Source organism: Ursus arctos, unplaced genomic scaffold, assembly GCF_023065955.2.
Source record: "Ursus arctos isolate Adak ecotype North America unplaced genomic scaffold, UrsArc2.0 scaffold_25, whole genome shotgun sequence".
NCBI lineage: Eukaryota > Metazoa > Chordata > Mammalia > Carnivora > Ursidae > Ursus > Ursus arctos.
Genome location: NW_026622930.1, coordinates 21997242 through 22020465, shown reverse-complemented (window position 1 = coordinate 22020465; position 23224 = coordinate 21997242). Strand labels below are relative to the sequence as shown.

At 39.8% G+C, this 23224-nt stretch overlaps 1 protein-coding gene across 16 annotated transcripts in view; it reads left to right on the top strand.

Annotated features, from left to right (window-relative positions):
- The window catches only part of NRXN3 (neurexin 3), a 1447961-nt gene that overhangs the window by 1306129 nt on the left and 118608 nt on the right, over nucleotides 1-23224 (top strand). For 8 of the 16 annotated variants that reach the window (XM_044391318.3, XM_044391317.3, XM_044391320.3 and 5 more), the window contains one exon: nucleotides 2153-2460. In XM_044391318.3, the coding sequence (XP_044247253.1) occupies nucleotides 2153-2460 (308 nt within the window). Of the gene's footprint in view, nucleotides 1-2152; nucleotides 2461-9660; nucleotides 9682-23224 lie in introns of all 16 variants that reach the window. The other 8 variants (XM_057318701.1, XM_057318699.1, XM_057318700.1 and 5 more) reach the window with 2 other exon arrangements.

Sequence of the window (23224 nt, the reverse complement as noted above, 5' to 3'; positions counted from 1 at the left end):
GTATGGTTGGCCAACAGTTATGTGAATGGAAGGGATAGCTTGACATTGGGGCTATCTAGTGTAAACTACTGAATTGAGTCCTAGAGATCTCCTTTTAGGCAGCTCCTTCTTTATTATGTTAAGCTGCCCACAAAAGTCTATGCAGGGTTGAGGGTGTATTATTCTCCCCTTCTACCATGGCATTTCTTTTGCAGTAAGCTTAGGCCCCCTAGAAAAAGCTGTTGTCAAAGAAATAACAGTAAAGAGAGTTGAGCTTCAGGCCATTATCCAGTGTTACTGTGCATTGAACATTTTGCGACATCTTACGTGAGAAATGAGAGGCCAAAGGACAGGCGATGATGCATGTGCACAGGGCACTGAAGGAATTGGTGGGCAAATAATGGAAATCTATTAAATCTATTTTGATTGTTCCCTTAGGATCTGGAAAATTCTGTTATCAAATCCAACAGAGTCCATTTCCATGCTCCAAATATTTTTATAGAGTGCAGATCATTTTCACTAAAACAAAATTCTTTGGCCAGTTCTCCATACTGCAGTGTTTGAAGCTTCCAAAAAGGTATTATTCATAAATCATTGTTGACTAATATGCCCTTAAGAGTTACCCTATGAGCAGAACTGACTCTTGTATAAAGAGTTCCTTCTGAGCAGATCCATTTTTCCTTCTCTGACTCTTCTATCTCATCCATTATTGTACATTCAGAAGGTATTCCACACTCTACACTAGAAATTCAAGGATAGCTAATCATCGTAGAGATGTAAAGACCATGTAATAGTGGTAGAGGTTAAAAGCCCAAACATCACAATATGCCTCTATTCATATCAGAGATTGTGGGGCAAAAACCTTAGTTTTTTAAAAATCAGACTACCTTTTAATAAGCAGGCAGGAAGAACAGAACATTCCAGCCTTACAGCTAAAATAATTCAAGTGATTAGATTAAGAATGAGTGGAATATTGTTTGGTTACTGACTTAAGTGAAGAAAAATTCAAAAAGGATATATTTAATTCCATTAATAAGTTTCTCCCCCTTCTCCATATGGAAAAACAGAAGGAAATAATCTGAAGAAATAATAGCATAGAATGTCTTAGCCTTAAAAAGCTGTTTGGGTTTTTCTGGGAAAGATCTAGCACTTAAGAGAGGCTTTTTAAAGTAGAGGTAGTTGGGAAGAAGATAAATTGAGTTGCACTATTCTAAACTCTATTCTGTCATGATTTCATTCTGATAGTTTTCTATTCACAGAAGCACAAATGGTTCCCCAAGTCGGAACTCCAAATAAGTTGAACTGCTGATAGACTTCAACACATGGACATACCTATCATTTTAAGGAATTTTATGTGTTGCTTTTTTCATGACTACCCATCCCTTCTTTTAAAATTCATTGATTGGAAATGACATTTTTTTTCTTTCTCCCACCCCAGAAACATTATCAATGCCTGTTTATTTCTATGTTTTAGGGAGAGATACAGTGTATGACCATAATCCTATATCTCCCCCAAATTAAAAGAGGTAGGAAATTCTCTGTCATGATGTTTATTAAACAACGAGTATAGATAGAATATTATGTATTATGAAGATTTCTAGGAAATGAGGTGTTTGGTGAGTAAACTGTGCATTTCTGTAAGTATGCAGTGAATCCAAATCTTTTAATTGGAATTTAATTTCATTTCAGTTAATTTAGTTATCAGACCTATCTTTTTTAATTCCGTGTTCTTAGTTACCTCACTGACTTTTTGTTTGCCATATATAATTCTATTTAGTTGCCATTATGTGACTTTGTAGGTTAAAAATTAGCGCAATAGGTATTTATGCTTTATTACTGTCATTCCCTGATTTGAGAGTTACCTTCTGTCATCCACAACTACACACCCAAGAAGACTGCAGTACTGCAGATCATTGGACCAAGATTTCTCTTTCCTCACAATAATGAAATAGAGACTCAATTATTCAGTTTATCTAGGATATTCAGCTAGACAGTGGAAGAGATAAACATAGTGAAATGTTACTTGCTAATGTCTATTGACTTTTCGTTGTCCAGTTTTCTCCCCTTCATTTGCTCAAGGAAGCCTGTTTTGATGCCTGGTCCATTTAGACCAGGTAAGGCAAAGAAAGATAACATATGGGAATAATAATGTTTCCTCCGCCCAACCCACTAGGCCGGCAGTTAACCATCTTCAACACCCAGGCGCAAATAGCCATCGGAGGAAAAGACAAAGGACGTCTCTTCCAAGGCCAGCTCTCTGGGCTCTATTACGATGGTTTGAAAGTACTGAACATGGCGGCTGAGAACAACCCCAATATTAAAATCAATGGAAGTGTCCGGCTGGTGGGAGAAGTCCCGTCAATCTTGGGAACAACACAGACGACCTCCATGCCACCAGAAATGTCTACCACTGTCATGGAAACCACTACTACAATGGCTACTACCACAACCCGCAAAAATCGCTCCACAGCAAGCATTCAGGTAAGCCTTTCTCCAATTCTTCATCGATTCTGCTTTTTTGTTTTTGAGACATTACTATAAGGTCCGTGTTGCTATGTTGCTAGAGTCTAAATTACCATGTTTGTAGGAAGGATGCCTACAGAGGCTCATAGTAATAAGATCTAAGAGTAGAGAAAGACAAATTCATTGCTAAAGAAGTTTAAAAGTTTTGCGTGCACTCATGGGTTATTATTCCTATCATATTTATTGCTGAAATGGTAAAGCTGTTATTCAAAATGAGCACTGGCTAACACTTTCATTATGAAATACTCCTCCTTTCCTTTCTTTTCTTTTCAATAGTTAAAAGGGAGAAGGGGAAAAGAAAATTTGTTATCATAGGAGAGACTATATCTTAGTTCAGTTCTGTTCACATCGTCTCAGGGGCTTTGCTGAAACATGAATTGTTCAGTTTTGAGGCCAATGGGTAGCATTAAATAAAGGGCAATTGAAGCTAGAGGTTCAACTAATGCTTATAAAATGCAGTCTTTGTTTTGTTTTTAAGTGTTGATCAATCGCTTGTTGTTTTTCATCCATTTTGTTTCTTTTATATTTGACCAAGATCCTATATTACATTAGAAATTGTGAAGGTCTGAGTTCAGCTATGTAGGAAGTCCTTAGTTTTGTGGTAATGGTTTTGTTTTTTCACTTAAAAGTAATTATACCCAAGCTAAAGCTTAGTGCTTTGCTGACTCCCTTGGCATTTCATAAATCTAGTTAGTAGGGGATAGGAGGTTAATCGAGTTATTAGCCTTAAATGCTGTGGCATACAATAAGACATTCCAATTGCTTGTGGGGAAATTACCCTGAGCCTAGTTAGTGTTTATGGAAGGTTCGGTAGATCAGTACTTGTCCTTTCTGTTTCTTAGTTTTAAGACATTATCCAGGGGCTCAATTGAGTCTTTGACATCACCCTCCCATTGATTTCAGTGGGCATTGTAAACGTAAAGTCAATAATCAATTAAGCCCCCTATGTGTTCTCATTCTTCTGAATTAAGTTTATGTGAGTTAAGTAGAGGTAGAAGTGTTGTCTTCCTTTCCCTTTCCTTTGAGCTGAAATACCCAGGCAGCTCCTTACATGATTCCACGGGAACAATTCGAGGCTGTATGCACTGATGATGTTATCAGGCCAATTTTATGTGTTTTAGAAAGGCTACTAAGAACCGGGTTAGCATAACAGTCATATAGTTGTGTGTGCCCTAACATGTATACCTACGTGCACGCTCAAAAAAGAAAAAGCTTCTTCTCTACTGATATTAAAGCAATAACTCCTGGCACTTCACTCTACTCACTGAAAAGAAGATAAAAGGCAATATATATTTCTATTATGACTCTCTCTAGCTCAAGAGCAGATCTGTTTATGGTTGGTGAAAGGATAGTTCTGTCTGCCCAGGTCCTGGCAGACTTGTTCTGTTTCTGTCGTAATACATTCCGCTAACTCTGTAGGAAGCAGAGGAACAAATGGCTTTTTCTTCATAGGAGTGGCTGGTCCTGCAGTCTTTTTCAAGGCCAAATTTTTACTGACTTCGGGAGGATTTAATGTTACATAGGGATTCAGGGACTAAGCCATGGCAATTACCGGTTTTTGGCTTTTCCTCCTGCAGCAAACATACAAATAGGAGAACACTGTGTGAGTCTTAGCAAAAACTAAGAAAGCCAGAACTTCCAGAGAAGAGCAGGGTACAAGGCACAAAAGTCTTACAAGTGATTATGACTCTGACCATCATAGAATCTGTTGTCATTTTGGAAGATGTGGACAGCTGGAGCGTGCCCTCTCTAGCAGCCTCCTGTTAGAGTTTCTTTTCCTTTGTGATAATTGGATTTCATCTACATAGCTTTCCTTTTGCTTCCACCATGGCTATCAAGAGGAGTTCTAAATCTATTGACATTCTTGGTCTTAAGGGTGTGTAAATGCAAACCATTAGAGAAAAGACAACAGACAAGCAGAATTGGATTAGACTGGGATGAGGGATCAAAAAGCTCCATATTCTTTGTAAAGATTAGCTAGAGGAAATAACTTTATGCCAAGGATGTTGAGCTTTTTTGTCCATACCAACTAGCCATAAGAACTTTGCCCCGTGTATTGTGATGAGTACTGGATGTTATATGTAAGTGATGAATCACTAAATTCTCCTGAAACTAGTATTATACTGTATGTTAACTAACTGGAACCTAAGTAAAAACTTGAAACTACAAAAAAAAAAAAAATTAAAACCAAGAACTTGCCCTGGGCTCCATAAAAACTCAGTAGCCTGCCTTGTCTCCAATCCTTTTCTGATCTGAAGTATAGGTTACATCAAGCCTGTGTTAGGACTGGGGACCCAAGATTTAGGACAATTCCCAGACTTTGAAGACTTTGGGTGAGGAAGTTCAGTCTCAGAAGTTCTAATATGTCCTGTGTGATCCAGCTAATTTTCTCAGGTGAAGTGGGCTCATAAAAATTTGATCTGTGGGAGAAAAAAGAAGTGGGGAAGGCTGGATTTCATGTTTACCAGGCCAATCATGTGTGAAATCTTACAGCCTTTTCCAGATGATACTGTGTTCTGTCTTCCTTTGCTTTGATAGCCTTGATAGAACAGGGTTGTCCTAAAATTAGACTCTTCCAGGAGAAATAAAATAAGCATAAAAACCTGGTGTAAAACCATCTGGTTATACAATAACCTACTGCTTCCTTCTTGAAGCATAAGCTAAGAAAACATTTGAGTAGTTCATTTCTGATTGACTTTGGTTCGTGTTGATTTCAGATCAAAGGAAAACTGCAAAGTGCTTTCAGTGCTGCTTTTACCTGTGTGTGAATATAAACTAACAGTTTTTGAGTTGGCGTGGCCCTCCAATGCTCTAGCCTCCTGGAAGTAATCACTACTTCGATCTCTCTGATACTCCAGTTTGTTATAGAACTGCTGTGGATCACAGGGACTGGGTGGAATTACTCACAGCTATGGTGCCCAAGCATCAGGTCTTTACCCTATATTAACAAGAGTGTGTCTAAGGGAGCCTGGGTGGCTCAGTCATTTAAGCATCGACTCTTGGTTTCAGCTCATGTCATGGTCTCAGGGTCCTGAGATTGAGCCCTGCATCGGGTTCCCCTCTTAGGAGGGAGTCTCCTTCCCCTCCCTCCTCTCCCTCTGCCCCTCCCCACAATCATGCACACTCTCTCTCTCTCTAAAATAAATAAATAAATAAATAAATAAATAAATAAATAAATAAATTCTTAAAAAATAAAAGGAGAAGAGTGTGTCTAGGTCCTTCCCTGAATATTAAAAAAAAAAGTTAAGATTGAGAAAGCAGGTGGGTGCATTGAGAAGACAGATATTGAGAAAGCAGGTGGGTAAGTGGTAGTATCAAGTAAAGATAGGTGCTGAATAAATATTTATGGAATAAATTGGAAAACAAAATAGCTTTATAACATACCTTATCATCATTTAACAACCAGAAGTGGCATGGCTTACAGACAGTTTTCCCTCCAGAATGATCAGTGTATTTTGGACAATTTTAGTTTTTCTTCAGTGGTAAGGCTAGAGCAGTGATTAAATGCATGTACTGGAGTTGGGCTGCCTGGGTTTAAAACCTAGATCTTCTTCACATTAGCTAAGTCACTCTGAGCAAGTCACATGTGTTCTAGTTAACTATTGATATGAAACAAATTTTCCCATAACTAAGTGGCTTAAAATAACAACTGTGTCATTGGATCTCACAATTTTGTGGCTCAGAAATTTGGGCAGGGCTCAGCAAGGCAATTCTTCTGTCCCACAGGGAGTTGACTGAGGTCCCTCAGTGGCTGTTCTGGTCTGCAGAGTCTGGCTTCAGTCACACACCTTCTGTCTTGGTGGGTTAACTAGAAACACTGGACTCCGCTGGGTCCATGTCCCTTTTCATGTAGTTTCTAGTTCATGGAGGTTCAGGGCTCCTAGAGAAAGTGTTTCCAGGTTTCAAAGTTTTGTAAAGGAAACATAAACCTCCCTTCTTGACGGGAAGATAGCAAGAATTTGTAACTAATGTAAGTCTACCACTTTGTAAAATTGGAGGGAAGGGTACTACTAGGGTAGTGCTTATACCGTGGGATTGCCGTATGGTTAACTGAGTTAATATGTGTAAAATGCTTAAAACAGGTACATCTTGAAAAGTAAGATTAAATCTGCTTTAACCTTATTATTTTATTCTATCCCCAACATTTGGTATGCAAGTCAATACCCTCTCAAGCAAGAATCTACCTCAGAAAATGGGGCTGCTTTTACTGACAGTAGTATCTGTAGTTCAGAGTGGGGCCTGGGAGGCTTGGGGGGGATAGGGATTTGAAGGAGGGTCAGGGTAGAATTTGGAGGCTGGAATCAGTCCCGGCAAATGAAAAGTTTCTAAGTTCTCAGGAATGGATTTCTCTGATAGCTCACTTCCCGTCTTTATTTTTTTCTTCCATTTTAAACCAACCTGGAGTTCTATGGGCCTCAGAGAATATGTTCTGTTATGAAATATACCTATGCACATGTTTTTAAGGTTACAGAGAAAAAGAATCCAGGATCCTTGCAATCGTGGAGCTTGACATTAGCAACCAATATGAGGTAGTGACGTACAAACGGTGGTGATGTGGGGAGGATGAGGGAATTGTACGGGATGGCTTGGCTGGATCTCATGAATGAGCTGGGAATGGAACTGGACTTTGTGGAATGAGTATAACTGGATAGATGGGGAAGAGAAACAAATCTCAGGTTGGCTAAATGTCAGAAACAATGTCAAAGTCAGGGATGATAATTCCTGAAAGAGATAGCCAAGTCCAACTAGAACAAAGAATGCATAGGGGAGATCTGTGAGAAGCAAGAGATCCAGATTCTGAGAGTCTTGGCCCCAAACTCCCCCAAATGGGAGAGGACCCAGAAAGGAGAAATGCATTGGATTCCCTGTGTGTCTCACTACCAGGGATTAGCCCAGCAATTAAGCAGGCATTTCTATTACAACTGCCCTCAGTGTTGGGATTACTATCATGACGGAAAAGTCCAACTCAGTCTATGTTCAAGTTCTTTGATCCCCATTCAGGAGAGAAGACAAAAGTGAGAAATAAAAGTCTTTGGTGGGGCGCCTGGGTGGCACAGCGGTTAAGCGTCTGCCTTCAGCTCAGGGCGTGATCCCGGCGTTGTGGGATCGAGCCCCACATCAGGCTCCTCTGCTATGAGCCTGCTTCTTCCTCTCCCACTCCCCCTGCTTGTGTTCCCTCTCTCGCTGACTGTCTCTATCTCTGTCGAATAAATAAATAAAATCTTAAAAAAAAAAAAAAGTCTTTGGTAACTTGCAGTCACCAGGATCAAAATGTTCCTGTGAGGCAGGAGTGGGCCAAGAGGAAAATAGTTCCAAAAATAATGTGTATTCTCTTACCTTAAGTCTCCAGACCGAGTTGTTATCAGTAGAGAAAGAACTCAGTGTGTTCTGTGCAAATCGCCATTTGGAATCCTTTATAAGCTATTAGCAGGATACTGATCATGACCCACTTTTTCTGTGCTAGGCATTGGTGAAGTCACCTTGACCTTGACATTGGTCAGAGCTGCCGGTTACCAGAAAATCACAATGCTCAGCTGGATTGGAACTATCCTGATAAACAGTAGAAATGAAAGACTTAAGAGTTTTGTGAGATTTCACTCTTACCTCAAACTCATAAATTTGTAGGTTGAATGTGAACGGCTTCCAAAAATCCCAGAAGCAGGCCACTTTTTCAGGCTTTGTAGCTGTATCTATGTGGAAATTCCTCCTGGTCTGCTTTCAGTTTTAGACTAGAACTAGTAAAAAACACACTTCAGCCTTGACATTGATTATTACAAAACAAAACAAAGAGCACACTTGTGATTAAATATATGATTTCATACAACATAATCCATGTAGAGTTCCGGTATGTGGGAGGGAAGAGGGTGCACTCTCAAGTCAGAATTCCTGGGCTGGACTCCAGTCACTTCCAGTTACTTAGCTGTGTATCTCTGGGCAAGTCAGTTAGCCTCTCTGAGCCTTGGTTTCATTCTTTGTAAAATTAAGTACTTTTCATGGTTGTGAGTAATAAATACAGGCACGCATAAAAAGAACCTAGGCCATGACCTACCCTGCAAGTTTTCACTAAATCCTAGACACTAGGAAACGGCTTCACAGCAAGAGGCTCTCTCAGAACTCACAGATCCTCATAAAGCTTAGACTTCCTGTGTGATTGGGTAGGCATGTTAACCTTAAAAATAAAACTCCGTTATTTTACCAGTAAACATGGGTTAATTGGGGAATACGAAATTACCGCAAAGTCATAGGCAAGTCTGGAGAACAAAGGAGAGGACAGCTCTTTTAGAGAGGAAAGGAGGAAATTGTTATAAGCAGTTTAAGTGTGTTGAAGTAAACTGAGCATTCAAAGTGTAGTGGCTTTTCATTGGCTGAGTTTGGCAGTCTGTCATTGACTGGGCTGTTGTGGGGGGCGGAGGAGGGACAGGAGAAGAAAGCCTTTCTTCCTCCTACTGGGAGAGTAAAGTAGTAGCTATAGTAGTATCGACTTGCAAGGTCCCTCTCTTCCTGTTGGCTCTTCAGTTGACAAAGAGTGGCAGGGAATGACCTCCCTGTTCCATTTTAAACAAAGTTTCCCTTTTTAATTTTTCCAAGCACAGGAAGAACCATTTTGTCTACACCCACACAACCCCATGATCACCCAGGATTTCCTCTGAGGGTCCCAGATTGAACCAGAGCCCTGAACTCATCAATTAGAAGAGATTTCTGTGGGAAAATTCTTTCATTTTCTGAAGTGGGATTTGGCTTTGCTGAACGGTTATTACATACAAAGGGTTCTATTGGGGTCAAGTGTATGAAATTGCCATTTTCATAGATTGAAATGGTCAAATATCAGGAATTTCGTATGGTTCAACAAAACACACAACCCACACATTCACAGCGTGTTGTTACCAATGGCTTTTTTGGGACCATCTAGAGCGCCAAATGTTCTCAAGGTTCTTTGAATAATCCAGCTGTCTGGGATTGGGATACAAGATAAATTTATCTTCCTCATCCCCAAAACCATGCTTTAACAGGAAGTTGATCATGTTGTATCAAGAATCGTTGTACTTACTCAAGGAATTATCCCCTCTGGGCCCCTCCACATTTTCCTTGCTGCCGCCAGCCTGACAGAAGTGAGATGAGGAGTCCACACAGTTTCTAAGCCCTCACTTTTACCACTAGACAACAGAGCCTCTAGGGAAAGTTTATTTTTAGGATCAGGGCTCAACTAATATTGATTAACGCCTTACATAATGTGCAGCTCCAGGGCTGGTGCCTTTCCTGCCAAACCTCATAACTGGGTAAGGCACTGAAGATTTGTCAGTCTAATTAGACTTTAGCTGCCAGCCAAGAAATATCTTCTATCTCCTCCTTACCCTCATGCAGGTACTTTCTTTTCCCCTCTCAGAGAATAATTTGGGGGGAAGGAAATTGGACTCTAATTGTCTTGTTAGCTGATAAGACTTCAGTGACATTTCTGTCCGGAATTACATCGTTTTCATGGAGAAGAAGAGAGGGAGGGAGAGCTTGATGAGTTTACCTACCTCTTAAAGATCTCTAGGTTGGCAGTACCAATAGGCCAGAGAAGACAATATAGTGCCATTTCTTTTGGTCCCCTGTTTAAGACTTTAATTTCGGTGAATGGGATCAGCACCTCCCAAAGCTGAGATTAGTCCCTTAAAGGGTCCTCTGAGAAGGTCCTCATCTGCAAATGAAGATGCAGTCTGCAAATTGCTACAAGTTGTAGAGATGCCCCTGTAATTAGATTGTAATATTTATAGGATGGAGTGTCCACCAGAACCACTGATAATGTGCTGGAACTTACTTTGAGCCATCTGAACAGCTGGGAGAGAAGTGGGGTTCAGCTCTTGACTGCTCACTGTGGAGGTCCCCAAATGTTTCTAATACTCCAGATGGTTTTACCAACCACCCGACCTACTACCTGGCCAAGTCTGAAACCAAAATCCTTATTGTGTGATGTGTAGATCTCCTCCTTGCTCTCTGTCTGGCTATACTTTCTGCCACACTCCTCCAGGTACACAGGTCTTCTTGATCTTCCTTGAACATAGGTCCCAGATAAAGGAGAGGTGAGTAAGGGTTGTACAGTTGCAAAATTGGATCCTGTCTGTATTTAAAATGTTATTTTGCTTATCGTGGAATATTTTTGCTTGATAATGACTCCAAAATGTTGTAATAAAATATTATGTGTCTTGAATAAATGATTTTGGGGGCACTCCCTTAAATATGACACCTTAGCTGAGCACCTCATCGGTGCCAGCCCTGCTTCAACATACCAAGCCCATCTGTGTCTTTTCACTGGCCATTTTCCCTGCCTGAAGCAGCTCTTCCCAGCCATTTGCAAAACCCACTCGCTTACATCATTCAAGTTTCTGCCCATGTGGCACCTTATAGAGAAGCCCTCCTTGACCATCCTCTACCCCCCACCTTGTTGTCTGCCGTAACAGCTATCTCTACCTTACATTATATCCCATATTTAACTGTGTTGCCTCTACTTAGTGGTATGTAAGTTCCCGGATGGCAAGATCTTTGTCTCAGGCACCATCGGAGCTCCGTAGCACAGAGTAAACCCTCAGTCAGTATTGGTCAAGTCATGCAAATCTACCGGCACCTTCTCAGGGGTACACACACCTCTTAATGCTTACAAGCCGGATCTTACTGCCAAGCACCTTGTCCACCACAGGCCACTCCCTGATGAGCCTTACCAGCGGCTATGGTCATTAACAGTGGTTTTGCTGCCCTTTTTTGCCTTACGAATAGAGTCCCAGGGGCACCTGGGTGGCTCAGTCAGTTAAGCATCCAACTCTTGTTTTCAGCTCTCATGATCTCAGGGTTGTGAGATCGAGCCACTTGTCAAGCTCCTCGCTGGATATGGAACCTACTTAAGATTCTCTCCCTCCCTCTCTCTCTGCCCCTCCCCCCGTCCAAAAAAAAAAAAAAAGAAGAAGAAGAATAAAGAGTCCCACAGACCACGCCTTGTGTCTGGTGGGCAAAATTGTCCTTGTTCACTTCTGGTCTTAAATTCTCTTTCCTTAGGGTTTGTCTGTCATCATAATAACAAGGGCTGCTTGTAGCACTTAGAGTTTTCAGGATACTTTTGGAAATGTAATATCACCCACTTTCCCTCTCCAATTTCTTCTTATTCCTTTTCCAAATTACTTAATTCTTAATTCTCCTTATCTTTAAATTTAGGCAGATAAAGATGATTTTTAATGACCCACTGCTTCTATTCATTGGTATGGATAGAAAATTAACTTGAGGCTCATTTACCTGGTTATCTGCGTGTGGATAGGTTTGTGGGAATCGTCTATCTACTTTGTTACCTCTTTTGTTTTTGTCTCATGACTGAGTATGTTCTAGGAACCCATTTATTCCCGGGCATGACCCTATGCTTCAGCTGGCTCCATAGTTACCTGTCTTCATAATCTTTTGAAAGAACATTGATGGAAGATACTATGAGAAGCCACTACTCTGATAGCAAGGACAATCCCTATGCAGTTCCTCACTCGACAGTGAGGGCCTGGCATGGTGTCTGCCACCAAGACGGGCTCAGCAACGTTTGTTGAAGAAAAGGAAAATGTATGAAATGAATGAATGCTTATCTGTAGAGGGAAGAGGCAGAAAAAGGGGTCAATATTATTCATGTTCAAGGCAGACAAAGACTGCCACAGGGAACCAGACTGGTAGGAAGGAAAGAGTGCATTGAAGCTGGCGTTAGGAGACTTCCTTCATGGATAAAGAGTGAGTAAAACCAAGACTCTAGACAGACCTTCATTTATCAGCTGTGGGATTTCGACTGCGTTGCTTTACAGAACTTAGTTTCATCATTTGAAATACGGAGATTATAACAGCAACATCATGGGTGGGTTAAGATAAGAAAGTCAAGGGCTTAAACTGGCGTGACCTAATAAAAGGTTGTTGATGTTTTCTAATCCAGGTCTCCTTAGCATCTACATTTTATTTTTTCTTCTGTTACTAATTAACCATTTGGCCTAAGACATGGCAATTAACGCCCTTAGGTCGCCACTCTTTCCTTGTCTAACAAGTGTAAGGATAGAGTCACATTCTTTTCCAATGTTTTCAACAGTGTCTACTATGGTACCTTGCACGTACAGTGACAGCTGATGGGTGAATAAATCAACTAGAGGAAGGACGAGGAAAGTTGAGGAGAGGAGAAGAACAAGCAGAAATACTCTGTAATAACATCGCTGTAACAACATTCTACTCATTTCATGGATGGGATGGCTAAGATTGAGAGAAATTAATAGAATATCTTTGATATAATTAAAATTACAAAACAAACAATGATGCTTTTCATATCTGCCCTCTTTGCCGAGAAAGTTCAGAAGGGGTTCCACAATGCCCACCCCGTGTAGAAGATAAACTACTTAATGTCTCTTGAGTTGTCAAAAAGAATCAATGATTCCAGTTTAAACTGAGGTTCAAGAATTGGTTCTATTTTTTTTTTTCTTAAAACACAACCCTTTATTTCTATTTATATATGGCAAGGAAGTGACTTCAAGTAGCAATCATTGCTAGCCAGGCTTCAAGACAGATATTTCCATTCTGTCTTTGACAAGGCAGTAGGAGGGGTGGGATGTGCTTTCATACCTTTCTGGTGCATGTTTGAATGATTGTAAAAATTAGAAACACACTGAAGCTGTTATGACAGCCCTGCCTTTTGAAACCTTCTAATTAATGCCTTGGGTTGTCTAGAGAGCTAGTTCTGTTAGCTAAATGGAGAATGTGAGGTTCTCCTTGGTTTTCTCATCATGCAGGGATGAGATGGCTGGGGAGGTAAACGCACACCGTATCTGTGGTGGCTAGCAGTCACTGAGAGAATGGCTTGATAGAAATTTGATTGACTTGTGTATATAATGCAGCCTCTTCTCTCTCTCATCCCATCTGGGTTTGTGTGTGTGCATGTGTATGTGTGAAGAAAGAAAGGGAGGGTGCTCATGGGTTTGCATGTGTTAGCTAGAATAGTGGTTCGTAAACTGTTAGGTGTACACAGATCCCCTGGGTGACCTTAAAGCACGGATTCGGATTCCGTTCTGGGGCGGGGCGTAAGATGCTGCATTTCTAGCTAGCTCCCAGCTGACGTCCTTTGTAGTACATGGACCTTATTTTGTGGAGCAGGGGTCTCGTAGATACTTCCAGTTTCCTGCTAAGCAGTTGTAACGTCTGTTTAGCGCCCTCTCCCAAACAGTGTCCCCAAACTTCATTCAGGGATCTTCCAAAACAGGAACTGCTAACCCAAACCATTCCGTAAGGGAGAGAATGGATACGCAGTTGAGGATTAACAAAGAACACTGTATGCCATCAGACAGGCCTGGGTCCACTGTCCCCTCCTCCTGTCCCTTACTCTGCTACATGCCCCCGAGGCAGATGGAAGAAAAAAATAGGTAGAATTTAACTTGTCATAATATTTATCCCCCTTTCTGAGAGGTGACCTCTGATGAAAGCAGAAGGACGTGAATGATTTTAATCCGCAGTAACAATGGGGAACCAGTCCTGACCATCTTGAGCAGTATAAATATATAAAATGACAGATTTTTCTCCTCTGCCTCTCCACTTTCTCCTTCCAGATACTGAAAGAGACACATTCATGCACCCACAACTCGCACTATAATGCACAATGAAATTTCACCCAGCCTTTATCTCAGAGCTGCTGTTCTGATGATTAATGCCCCACTGGCTGGGAAGCTATTCCTCCGAAGAAAGACAAGGAGAAAGAAAGAAACATGAAATATATTTCTGAGGCCATTTCTCATTATTATTATTATTATTATCATCATTATTAGCTCCTTACTGCCCTATCTATTCTGCTTGGCAAGGGGGAGCGGATGACATTTGAAAACCGATTTCATGGGGGAGAAATGAGCAAGGGCAAGGTAGGAATAGACACTTTATGCTAAAGAGAACTGACCTGGATGGGGTTTTGTTGTTGTTACCATTTATTTCTGGTTTTGTTTGTTTATTTTATTTTTGTTGTGTTATTTTAAAGCCAAACATCATAGATGCCTCCATCTGTGTCTTCTGTATTCCCCCCGCTGGCATTCATTTTTGCATGTGTTCTTTTGTCTTTATTGAGTTTCTGTCTACAAGAATCAATATGATATGACGTATGCAAATGTTATTCCTGACCACTTATGCAAAAAGACTGGACAGAATAATTTCATTGCTCTGTAACTCTCATAATATAATTGCCTCCATATCCTGGCTGATTTCAAGTTTTTGAAAGGATTATTTTAAAAAAAAATAATGCTCTCCGTGTAGGTATTGTGTAAGCCACAGTGTCAGATTCTCTCCTGTTTCTCATTCAAAGAAAGGGTGATTGCTAGGTAATTTCTGGCTCCGTTTTTTAGGAGGACTACACAACAGTGGTCTTTGTTGGGAAGATGGGACCATAGTAAAAGCATTATCACAACACATGTGTCTACTGATAAAGTGGCAAATTCATTAACCTAGACAGAAAGTACTATAATCTGATTTAGAAAATGCTGTATTTCCGGAGTTGAGTTTATGCGGAAGTGGAATTTATAGCTGCGGTGCCACACGTAACTTCAATTTTAGTTGGATTTTGTATTCAGTTAACAAGTGCTTGAGTAAATTAAGTGCCTACTGTGGGCTAGGTCCTATTCTAGGCACTCAAGTTGTAGAAACACAAAACAGACAAAGACCCTCTTTCCTCATGGGGCATTTAGTCTATTACACAAACATTGGGCATGGGAAGAGTCCAGGCTTTGGGGAAACAAAGAATGAATCTATTTCCACCTTAATGGTCTGGTAGGGCTTTTAAGTGTTTTCTGAATCTGAGCTCATTTTTTAAGTCCGTTTTCTACCGAAACTGTAGCTCGCTCATCTGCTATTATAGTTACAGCGGCAAGAGGCAGCAGCCACCTGTATTTCTACGGGTCGGCTCTCAGAATAAGGTCTTTAATTTCCGCTCAGAAAAGTCAAGTGTCAAATTTAAACAACGTCTCTTTTTTGGCTAACAAGTTGGCAGTAGTAAAACCACATTACCATAAAACGATTGCATTTGAAACAAATTTTCATCTCAAGGACTAGGTGTACGATGTTTATTGCAAGTATTTTGTGTATTGGCTTGAGGTTGTAGTTTCGTGGAATGTTGATATTGGGAGCATCTCAGAGATTGTCCAGCTGTTCAGCCCACATGACTGATTGAGCTTTAGAGATGCACCAACTTGGTTTCAAGTTCTGATTTCATCATTGCTTGCCCACCTTTTTAAATTTAAACAATAAGCATGTATTAATTTGATGGTTTAATTTAATTTTTATCTAATGCATCTACTTTAAAAACAAACAAAAAAAGAAAAGAAAAGGAAACAAGCAGACAACAAGAGAACGTACATCTCCCTGTGCCTGTAGTCCTGCTCTACACTGGCAACCCTCTTAGATGCTTTTTCAGACATTTATCTACATATTTCTAATAATATGCTTATATTTCTTGACTTTTTCAGTTAAATGTTAACTAATATCTTCTGACTCTGGAAGAAAAGGATTGCATTTTCTCACCCTCTCCGTTTTCCAGCTCACACGCATTTCCTCACCTTCAATTTCCCAATAAAATTCTGTCACATTTTGATTGAATCAGGGTTCTGAGTTTACATTTTTATGACTTTTGTTTATTGAGGAAAAATGTAAAATCATACATGCACTCATTTATTCCACAAATATTCCCTGGGTGCTTAGAATGTGCCAGGCACTATTCTAGGAACTGAGGGTTCAAGCAGTGGGAGGAAAAATGGAATAAATGTCCACTCCTGATATTTCCTTTCTCCTGCAACTCTTTATTCATAAATACCCTCATTTTCTCATTAGCTTATTTTTTTTTTATCCACCTATCAGTGCTATAGCCAACACAGCTATGAAAATTCTCTCAACATAAACACACGGGTAGTGTTTTCGTTTTCTTCAGATAAACACCCAGCAGTGGAATTGCTGGCTCGTATGATGGTTCTCTTTTTAATTTTTTGAGGTACCTCCATACTGTTTTCCAGAGTGGCTTGCTAATTTACACTCCTGCCAACAGTGCAGGAGAGTTCCCTTTTCCCCACATCCTCTCCAACACACATTATTTCTTTTCTTGTTAATTCTAGCCATTCTGACAGGTGTGAAGTGATACCTCATTGCGGTTTTGATTTGCATTTCCCTGATCATTAGTGATGCTGAGCATCTTTTCATGTGCCTGTTGGCCACCTGTAGGTCTTCTTTTGAAAAATATCTTCTTGGATCCTCTGCCCATTTTTCAATGAGATTGTTTATTAGATTGTTTTATATTGAATGTTATGAGTTCTTTATATATTTTAGATGTTAAGCCCTTCTTGGATATATCATCTGCAAATATCTTCTCCCATTCAGTAGGTTGCCTTTTCATTTTGTTGCTGTTTTCCTTTGCTGTGCAAAAGCCTTTTGGTGTGTTATAGTCCCATTTGTTTGTTTTTGCTTTTATCATCCTTGCCTGAGGAGCAGATCCAAGCTGTCACTACAACCCGTGTCGAAGGGCTTTCTGCCTGTTTTCTTCTAGGACTTTTATGGTTTCAGGTCTTAGTCTTTAATTCATTGAGTTTAGTTTTGGGTATAGTATTAAAAAAAAGTGGTCCAGTAATTCCGCTTTTAGGTATTTATCCCAAGAAAACAAAAACACTAGTTTGAAAGATGAATGTACTCTTAGGTTCATCACAGTGTTACTTAGAGTACCCAAGATATAGGAGCAACGTAAGTGTCCATCGATAGATGAATAGATAAAATGGTGTGTGTGTGTGTGTGTGTACACACACCACAGTTTCTTTCTATACTTACATATATACATCCATCCATCCAATGGAATATTACTCAGCCATAAAAAAGAATAAAATCTTGACATTTGCAACAGCATGGCTGGAGCTACAGGGTATTATGCAAAGTGAAATAAATCAGAGAAGGACAAATACTATATGACTTTACTTATATATGGAGTCTAAAAACAAGACAAAACAAACATAACAAAACAGAAACAAACTCATAGATACAGAGAAAAAACTGGTGGTTGCCTGAGGGGAGGGGTGGGAGGTGGATAACATAGGTGAAGGAGATTAAGAGGCACAATCTCCCAGTAATAAAATAAGTAAGACACAGGGATGTAATGTAGCAAAGGGAGTATAGTCAATAATATTGTAATAACTCTGTATGGTGACAAATGGTAGCTGCGTAATTGTGATGACCATTTTGTAATATACATAAATGTTAAATCACTGTGTTGTACACTGGTAACTAATACGATATTGTGTGCCAATTATTCTTCACCACCACCACCAAACAAACAAATAGCACACAGGTAGTCTATCATTAATACTTTTTTTCTTGGCATTCTCCCTGATACTTTTCTGTCTGTCTCCAGTCCGATACAGCTTGAGCCAGCCTGATATGGCAGCTGTCATCCCGGATCATCCTTGCTTCTCATTCTGGGAAAACCCTGAGCTTCGGTTTTATGTCAGATCCCAAGTTTTGTCTTTCTTAGTTTGCTTGCTGATTCTGAAGGTGTGCCTCTTCCTGTAGCCTCCTGAGAAAGGGTGGGTGAAAAGTACAACCATTGAGATTTTGTCTGTCTGAAGGACATCTTATCCATCCCCACCCCTGCTTAATAGTTTCCCTGGGAGGGACTTGTAGGTTGGAAATCATCTTCACTAATACATTTGAAAGCATTGTCCAGGGTCTTCAGGCATTCCATGTTGCCATTGTTGAGATAACAGTTTGATGTCTGATTCCTAGACTGTACCTGTTATTGTTGTTGTTGTTGTTTTTCTTTCCCTGAATCTCAGCTCGTTATCAGCAGACCTCAAGCTAGCACTTACAGCCGAGGTCTCCGGAACTACATGGTGCTGCTCCCCCAACCCTTGGGCTCTTGTACCGTTGTTGTACCTCGCCCGTTAGCTGCCCTGTGTTGGCACCCTAATTTTGGTATAATTTGTTCAGCTGTTACTAACCATTTACAACACACACACACAACGACCAACTATAATTTCAGAAAAGCATGGAGTTTGAAGGATAACAAATGGTATAATGGAGCCATGAGTATTTTATATGATATATAAACATATTTATATATTTCTGTATTTATTATGATGATTATATAAAACTTACTATAAGTACAAAGTTCTGGTAAGAATTATCATATTACCAACTCCTTCCATATGCTGAGACAAAACTTTGAATTCTTTTTTGTGCTCCCTTAGGGGCCTCTAGTTTTGTGTATTTTTTTTTTTTTTTTTTTACTTTCACGCTAATACTCATTCCCTAGCCACCTCAGAGAGAATATGAATTAAATAACATATATAAATGTTTTGAACATTTTGCACCCAGAAATGAGCATAGCCCAGTCTTCTGCTACATGCCAGATGCTTCTATTTTTTGAAGAGCTGCAAGGATTAGAATTGTCACTTTGGAATTTGTATGCAATGAAACATCAGTCAGCATGCTTCCATGCCATTGAGTTCCATCTCTTGGCTTTCTGCTTCTGTCAGTATTATCACTGTAATATGTTGATTAATTTCACTTTACATGTGATTGTTAATAGGTGTTACAGAATTACCCCCACATATTTTCTACCCTTCTAAGAGCACAGGGATCCAGCAAAAAAATCAATCTATCTATCTATCTATCTATCTATCTATCTATCTATCTATATCAGTGAATTAATGTTGTGGTCCTATGATCTACTAGAAATAGGATTTGATTAAGTAATTATACGAAGTATGAGCCAAAGGTTTACATTCATTGGAGGAGAGATGATTGAAGGCCAGAATGAGAAAATCATAAATAGAAGGTTTCAGGGGAAGTTTGAGTGTAGATGGTGAGGATGCTCCCAAAGCTATTTCTATAGGGAATCATTTCTATAAACATTTACAACCAGAAAACAAAGATTGCTGGAAGCTCTGAAGTAGATCAAAATATTTGAAGAAGGAGGAGGATAAATAGCAAAATTCACTTCCAAAGCCATAATGAAAGTACTATAGAGCCATACAGAAAACACCTACAAAATATTCTTTTGACTCCAGTAGCTACAGGGAGATTCATGGTTTTTTAATTTAATTTAATTTAATTTGTTATTTTTTTAGATTCTTTTTTTTTTTTCAATTGGGGGATTTGTGATAAATGTCTAGACAATTCATTTTTGTTATGTTGTGATCAACAATGTGCAGAGTAATTAGAGGGAAATATAAATCACATGAAACAAAGCCAATCATGTCACTGATAAGAGGGGATTTAAGATGTGCTTCTCTCTCTCTCCCCAGCCTCATTTTCAGTGGGCTGCATTTTTCTGTTTTCCTCCACACCATGTTAGGCATTTTTGTAAGAACGCTTTCCTCTTTCTTCTGTTGTAAACATTTTTCCTATCTCAGCATCCTTTTTAAATTCAAGAGACATTTTCCTTTGCAATGTACAATGAAAGGCGATTATGTTAGAAAATATCAGAGTTGACTTTGTCGTGTCTGGCGCTGTTAAATCGTGTTGTGTCCTCAAGAGCTCAAGTAATGAGGCTGAGGGAATGATTTGACAGTGGAACACAGCCTCCGCCAGATCTCCCAGCCTTCCTCAAAACTCCCTGAGACGAGAGAGATCTAGGTGGTGGGTGGAAGTATTTTTTCCTTAAAGGACGGGAGAGATTCTGGCAAACTTCTATTTTGGTTTTCACTTGTAGGGTGGAGGTGACATTTACAAAGGGGGTCTTTGTAGTCTTTCTTTCTAGTATTTAATTTGAATTCAAGATGGTGGCAGAGAAGTGAAAAAGGAAGATTAATTACTTCACAAATATTCAATGGCGACTGCCTACTATATAGAAGAATCTAGATAGAGATGGAAGGGTGAGTAAGACAGATGTATGCTGCCTGTCTTCATAGAGTGACATCGTGGGAAGAAGGCATAAAACAAACCAATTTTACAAATAAGTATTTAACTGCATTCATGACAAGTATGATGAAGGACAGGATGCCAAGACAACAGAAAGGGACCTGAGCTTGTGTTCTGACCTGGGAGGATTTTCTTGAGGATGCAGTGTAGGACCTCTGCTATTTAGGATGAGAATTTGGGGAGGCCAAAGAGGAGGACAGGGGAAAGTATTCCAAGCAAAAGGAATTAGCCTATGCTAAGGCCCTGCTATAGGGATCATAGTGCATCATGTTTCTCAGCCTTTGGTCTGTGATTTGGCTCTAAAGTATGGAAATATACCAGATTTGACCATGTTAAGTGACCCAGTTAATGCCCACACTTGAAGGGCTAGCAGAAAGCCACTCAAAAGATTTCCCACAAGGTGAAGCACCATCCCATTGCTATGACAGAGTGGTATGGGACTGGTTGAATGGAAGTTTCCAAAGCTGGACTGAGTGGCATGACCATGTGGAGTAGGCTTTTTCCCCAGTTCTGAATACTCTTGACTACTGCCTCTGTAGCATGCCAGAGGCACAGGTTTCCTAAATGAAAGTCAAAGGCACAAATAATTTAGGGCAAAGCCTCAGAGACACATGTGTAAGGATTGTTGGAAATACGTTAATATACTGTGTTTATCACAGTTTTGCACAGGACATTGAACTATGTTTGCTAATGAGTGACTATTCACATTGAATAGATCGGACACTAATTGTCATGGATGTCCCGTCACTAATGTCATGCAAACTATGATGTATTGTAATATCAGGAAAACATTTAGTATGTATATGCATCTAGGTTTCTGGACTTTACAGCCATCCTGTTTTTCACGCATTTCCTCAGTAGAACACTCTTAATGAGAAATCAGTAATTTTAAAACTTCTGATCTTTTTTCCCCCTATTTTCTCATTCCTTGCTTTGGTTTTTCTTCTTCCTTGGTAAAAACTGTGGAGTTCAGTGGAAGTCTTCCTGCAGTCTAATTAGTCTATTTAATTTTATAATACAAATTCTGAACCAGAAGCTGGAGATAATGTGCCCAATTCAATTCATATATGTCAATTTCTTTTTAATTGTAATTCTTTTTTCTAGTTCTTCCCACTCTCACTGCCCAGGCACAGCTGAGACTGGGGTAATTATAAGACTTGCATGCCTACACTGTCAATTACACCTCCGGCTTTAGGATTAAATTCATTTATTATTGTTCTGATTATTAGTAATAATAACAGGCACCTCTCCCCAAACCTGGATGAATACTAGTTTTCACAGTCTTTGCTTCCGAACTTAGCTTGCTTTAAGTTTTTACCCAGATGATTCCTTCCTTCTTAAATGGCAAGGAGCATTCAGTTCCCTGTGTTGCATTTAAATGCTATCTTAGATCATTCAGAAGACAAGACTTTCTTAGACGATTCTTCTTGGTACGAGGAGATGGTATATTTCCTTTGGGTAGGATTCACCAACTAGTAGATATCAATGCAGTCTTCTCTTGATAACAGGACTACAATTTTGAAGAAGAATTTGAACTGGGAAAGGGCACCTATCAGCTATCCAGTCGCTTCCTTAGAAAGGCTCTAGGTCCGAGTCCTCAAAAGCAGTCATGGCTTTGACTCCCATGCTGACCATTTTTCTGCCTTTTTTGATGGAGCTGTCCCCACCATCATCACTAACAGAAAAGCTACATGGTCCAACCAAGTTAAAAATGGTATTGGTCCCTCAGCAGCATGTTGATTCTTTCAAACTTCCTTCCCAGACTCAAATCTCAATATATCTTCTGTGTTTAAAACTATATTTGTAGTAAGATTACCCACAGAGCTTTAGGAAAAAAGATCATAGAGAGGCTTGGTGGAAGGTCAAGGTTTTTATTACCTTGCAATTTATATCTCTTTACCATATCAGAAGAAAGCAATGCAATTCAATTCTGAGTGTGCAAAATGTTTGTGTTTTAAGTTGTAAATGTCTCAATAATACAGCTTTTGGAAATAATACTCCATGGACTTCCTAGAAGACTGTGACAGCTCATCACCAGGTTTAAGGAGCCCAGGCTACTGCAGTGCCCTTTCTTTTCTTAGCTTTGTTTTTTGACCAGGGCTCACTGATGTAATTTCTTAATCATCCCTATACTTGAATTATATAGCCTCTTAGACGGTTAAACCTTTGCCTATAAAATGAAGGGCTCAGAAACCCAAAGAGTAGACATCCTTCATGGGCCCAGCCTCTCAGCTCACCCATTTAACCAACATGGGTGGAAAGTGTAGGGTGATTCCTGCCATGGGCCAAACACTCTTCTAAACTTTGAGGTTGCAACAATTATAATTGTTTATTCTAGTTCTTATGGAATATACATTTTGGGTGCAGAAGTAGAGACTGCCTATAAATAAAGAAGAGAATAGAGTATGCACTGACAAATGCTGTCAAGAGAATAAAGCAGGGAGATGTCCTAGAGGGTTAGTGGTGGATGGGTAGCTACTTTAGGGACAATCTCTCTGAAGAGGAAACAATGAAGTTGAAATCATGAATGACCAGAAGATTCAGGCATCTAAACTCTGGAAGAACATTTATGACAGAGGGAATGGTTATGTGAAGGCCCTTGGTTGAAACACGTTGGGGGAGTTTGAAAGAAGATGAGTGACAGAGATCTGGTAGGAGGTAAGGTCTGAGAGGTTGGACAGGGACTTAATGATACAGGGCCTATTGCACCATGGAAAGGAGTTAGGATTTTATTAAAGTTCATCGACAAACTATTAAAGTGTCTTAAATAGTGGAGCAGCATGATGTGATTTATGCTCTTTGAAGATCACTCTGG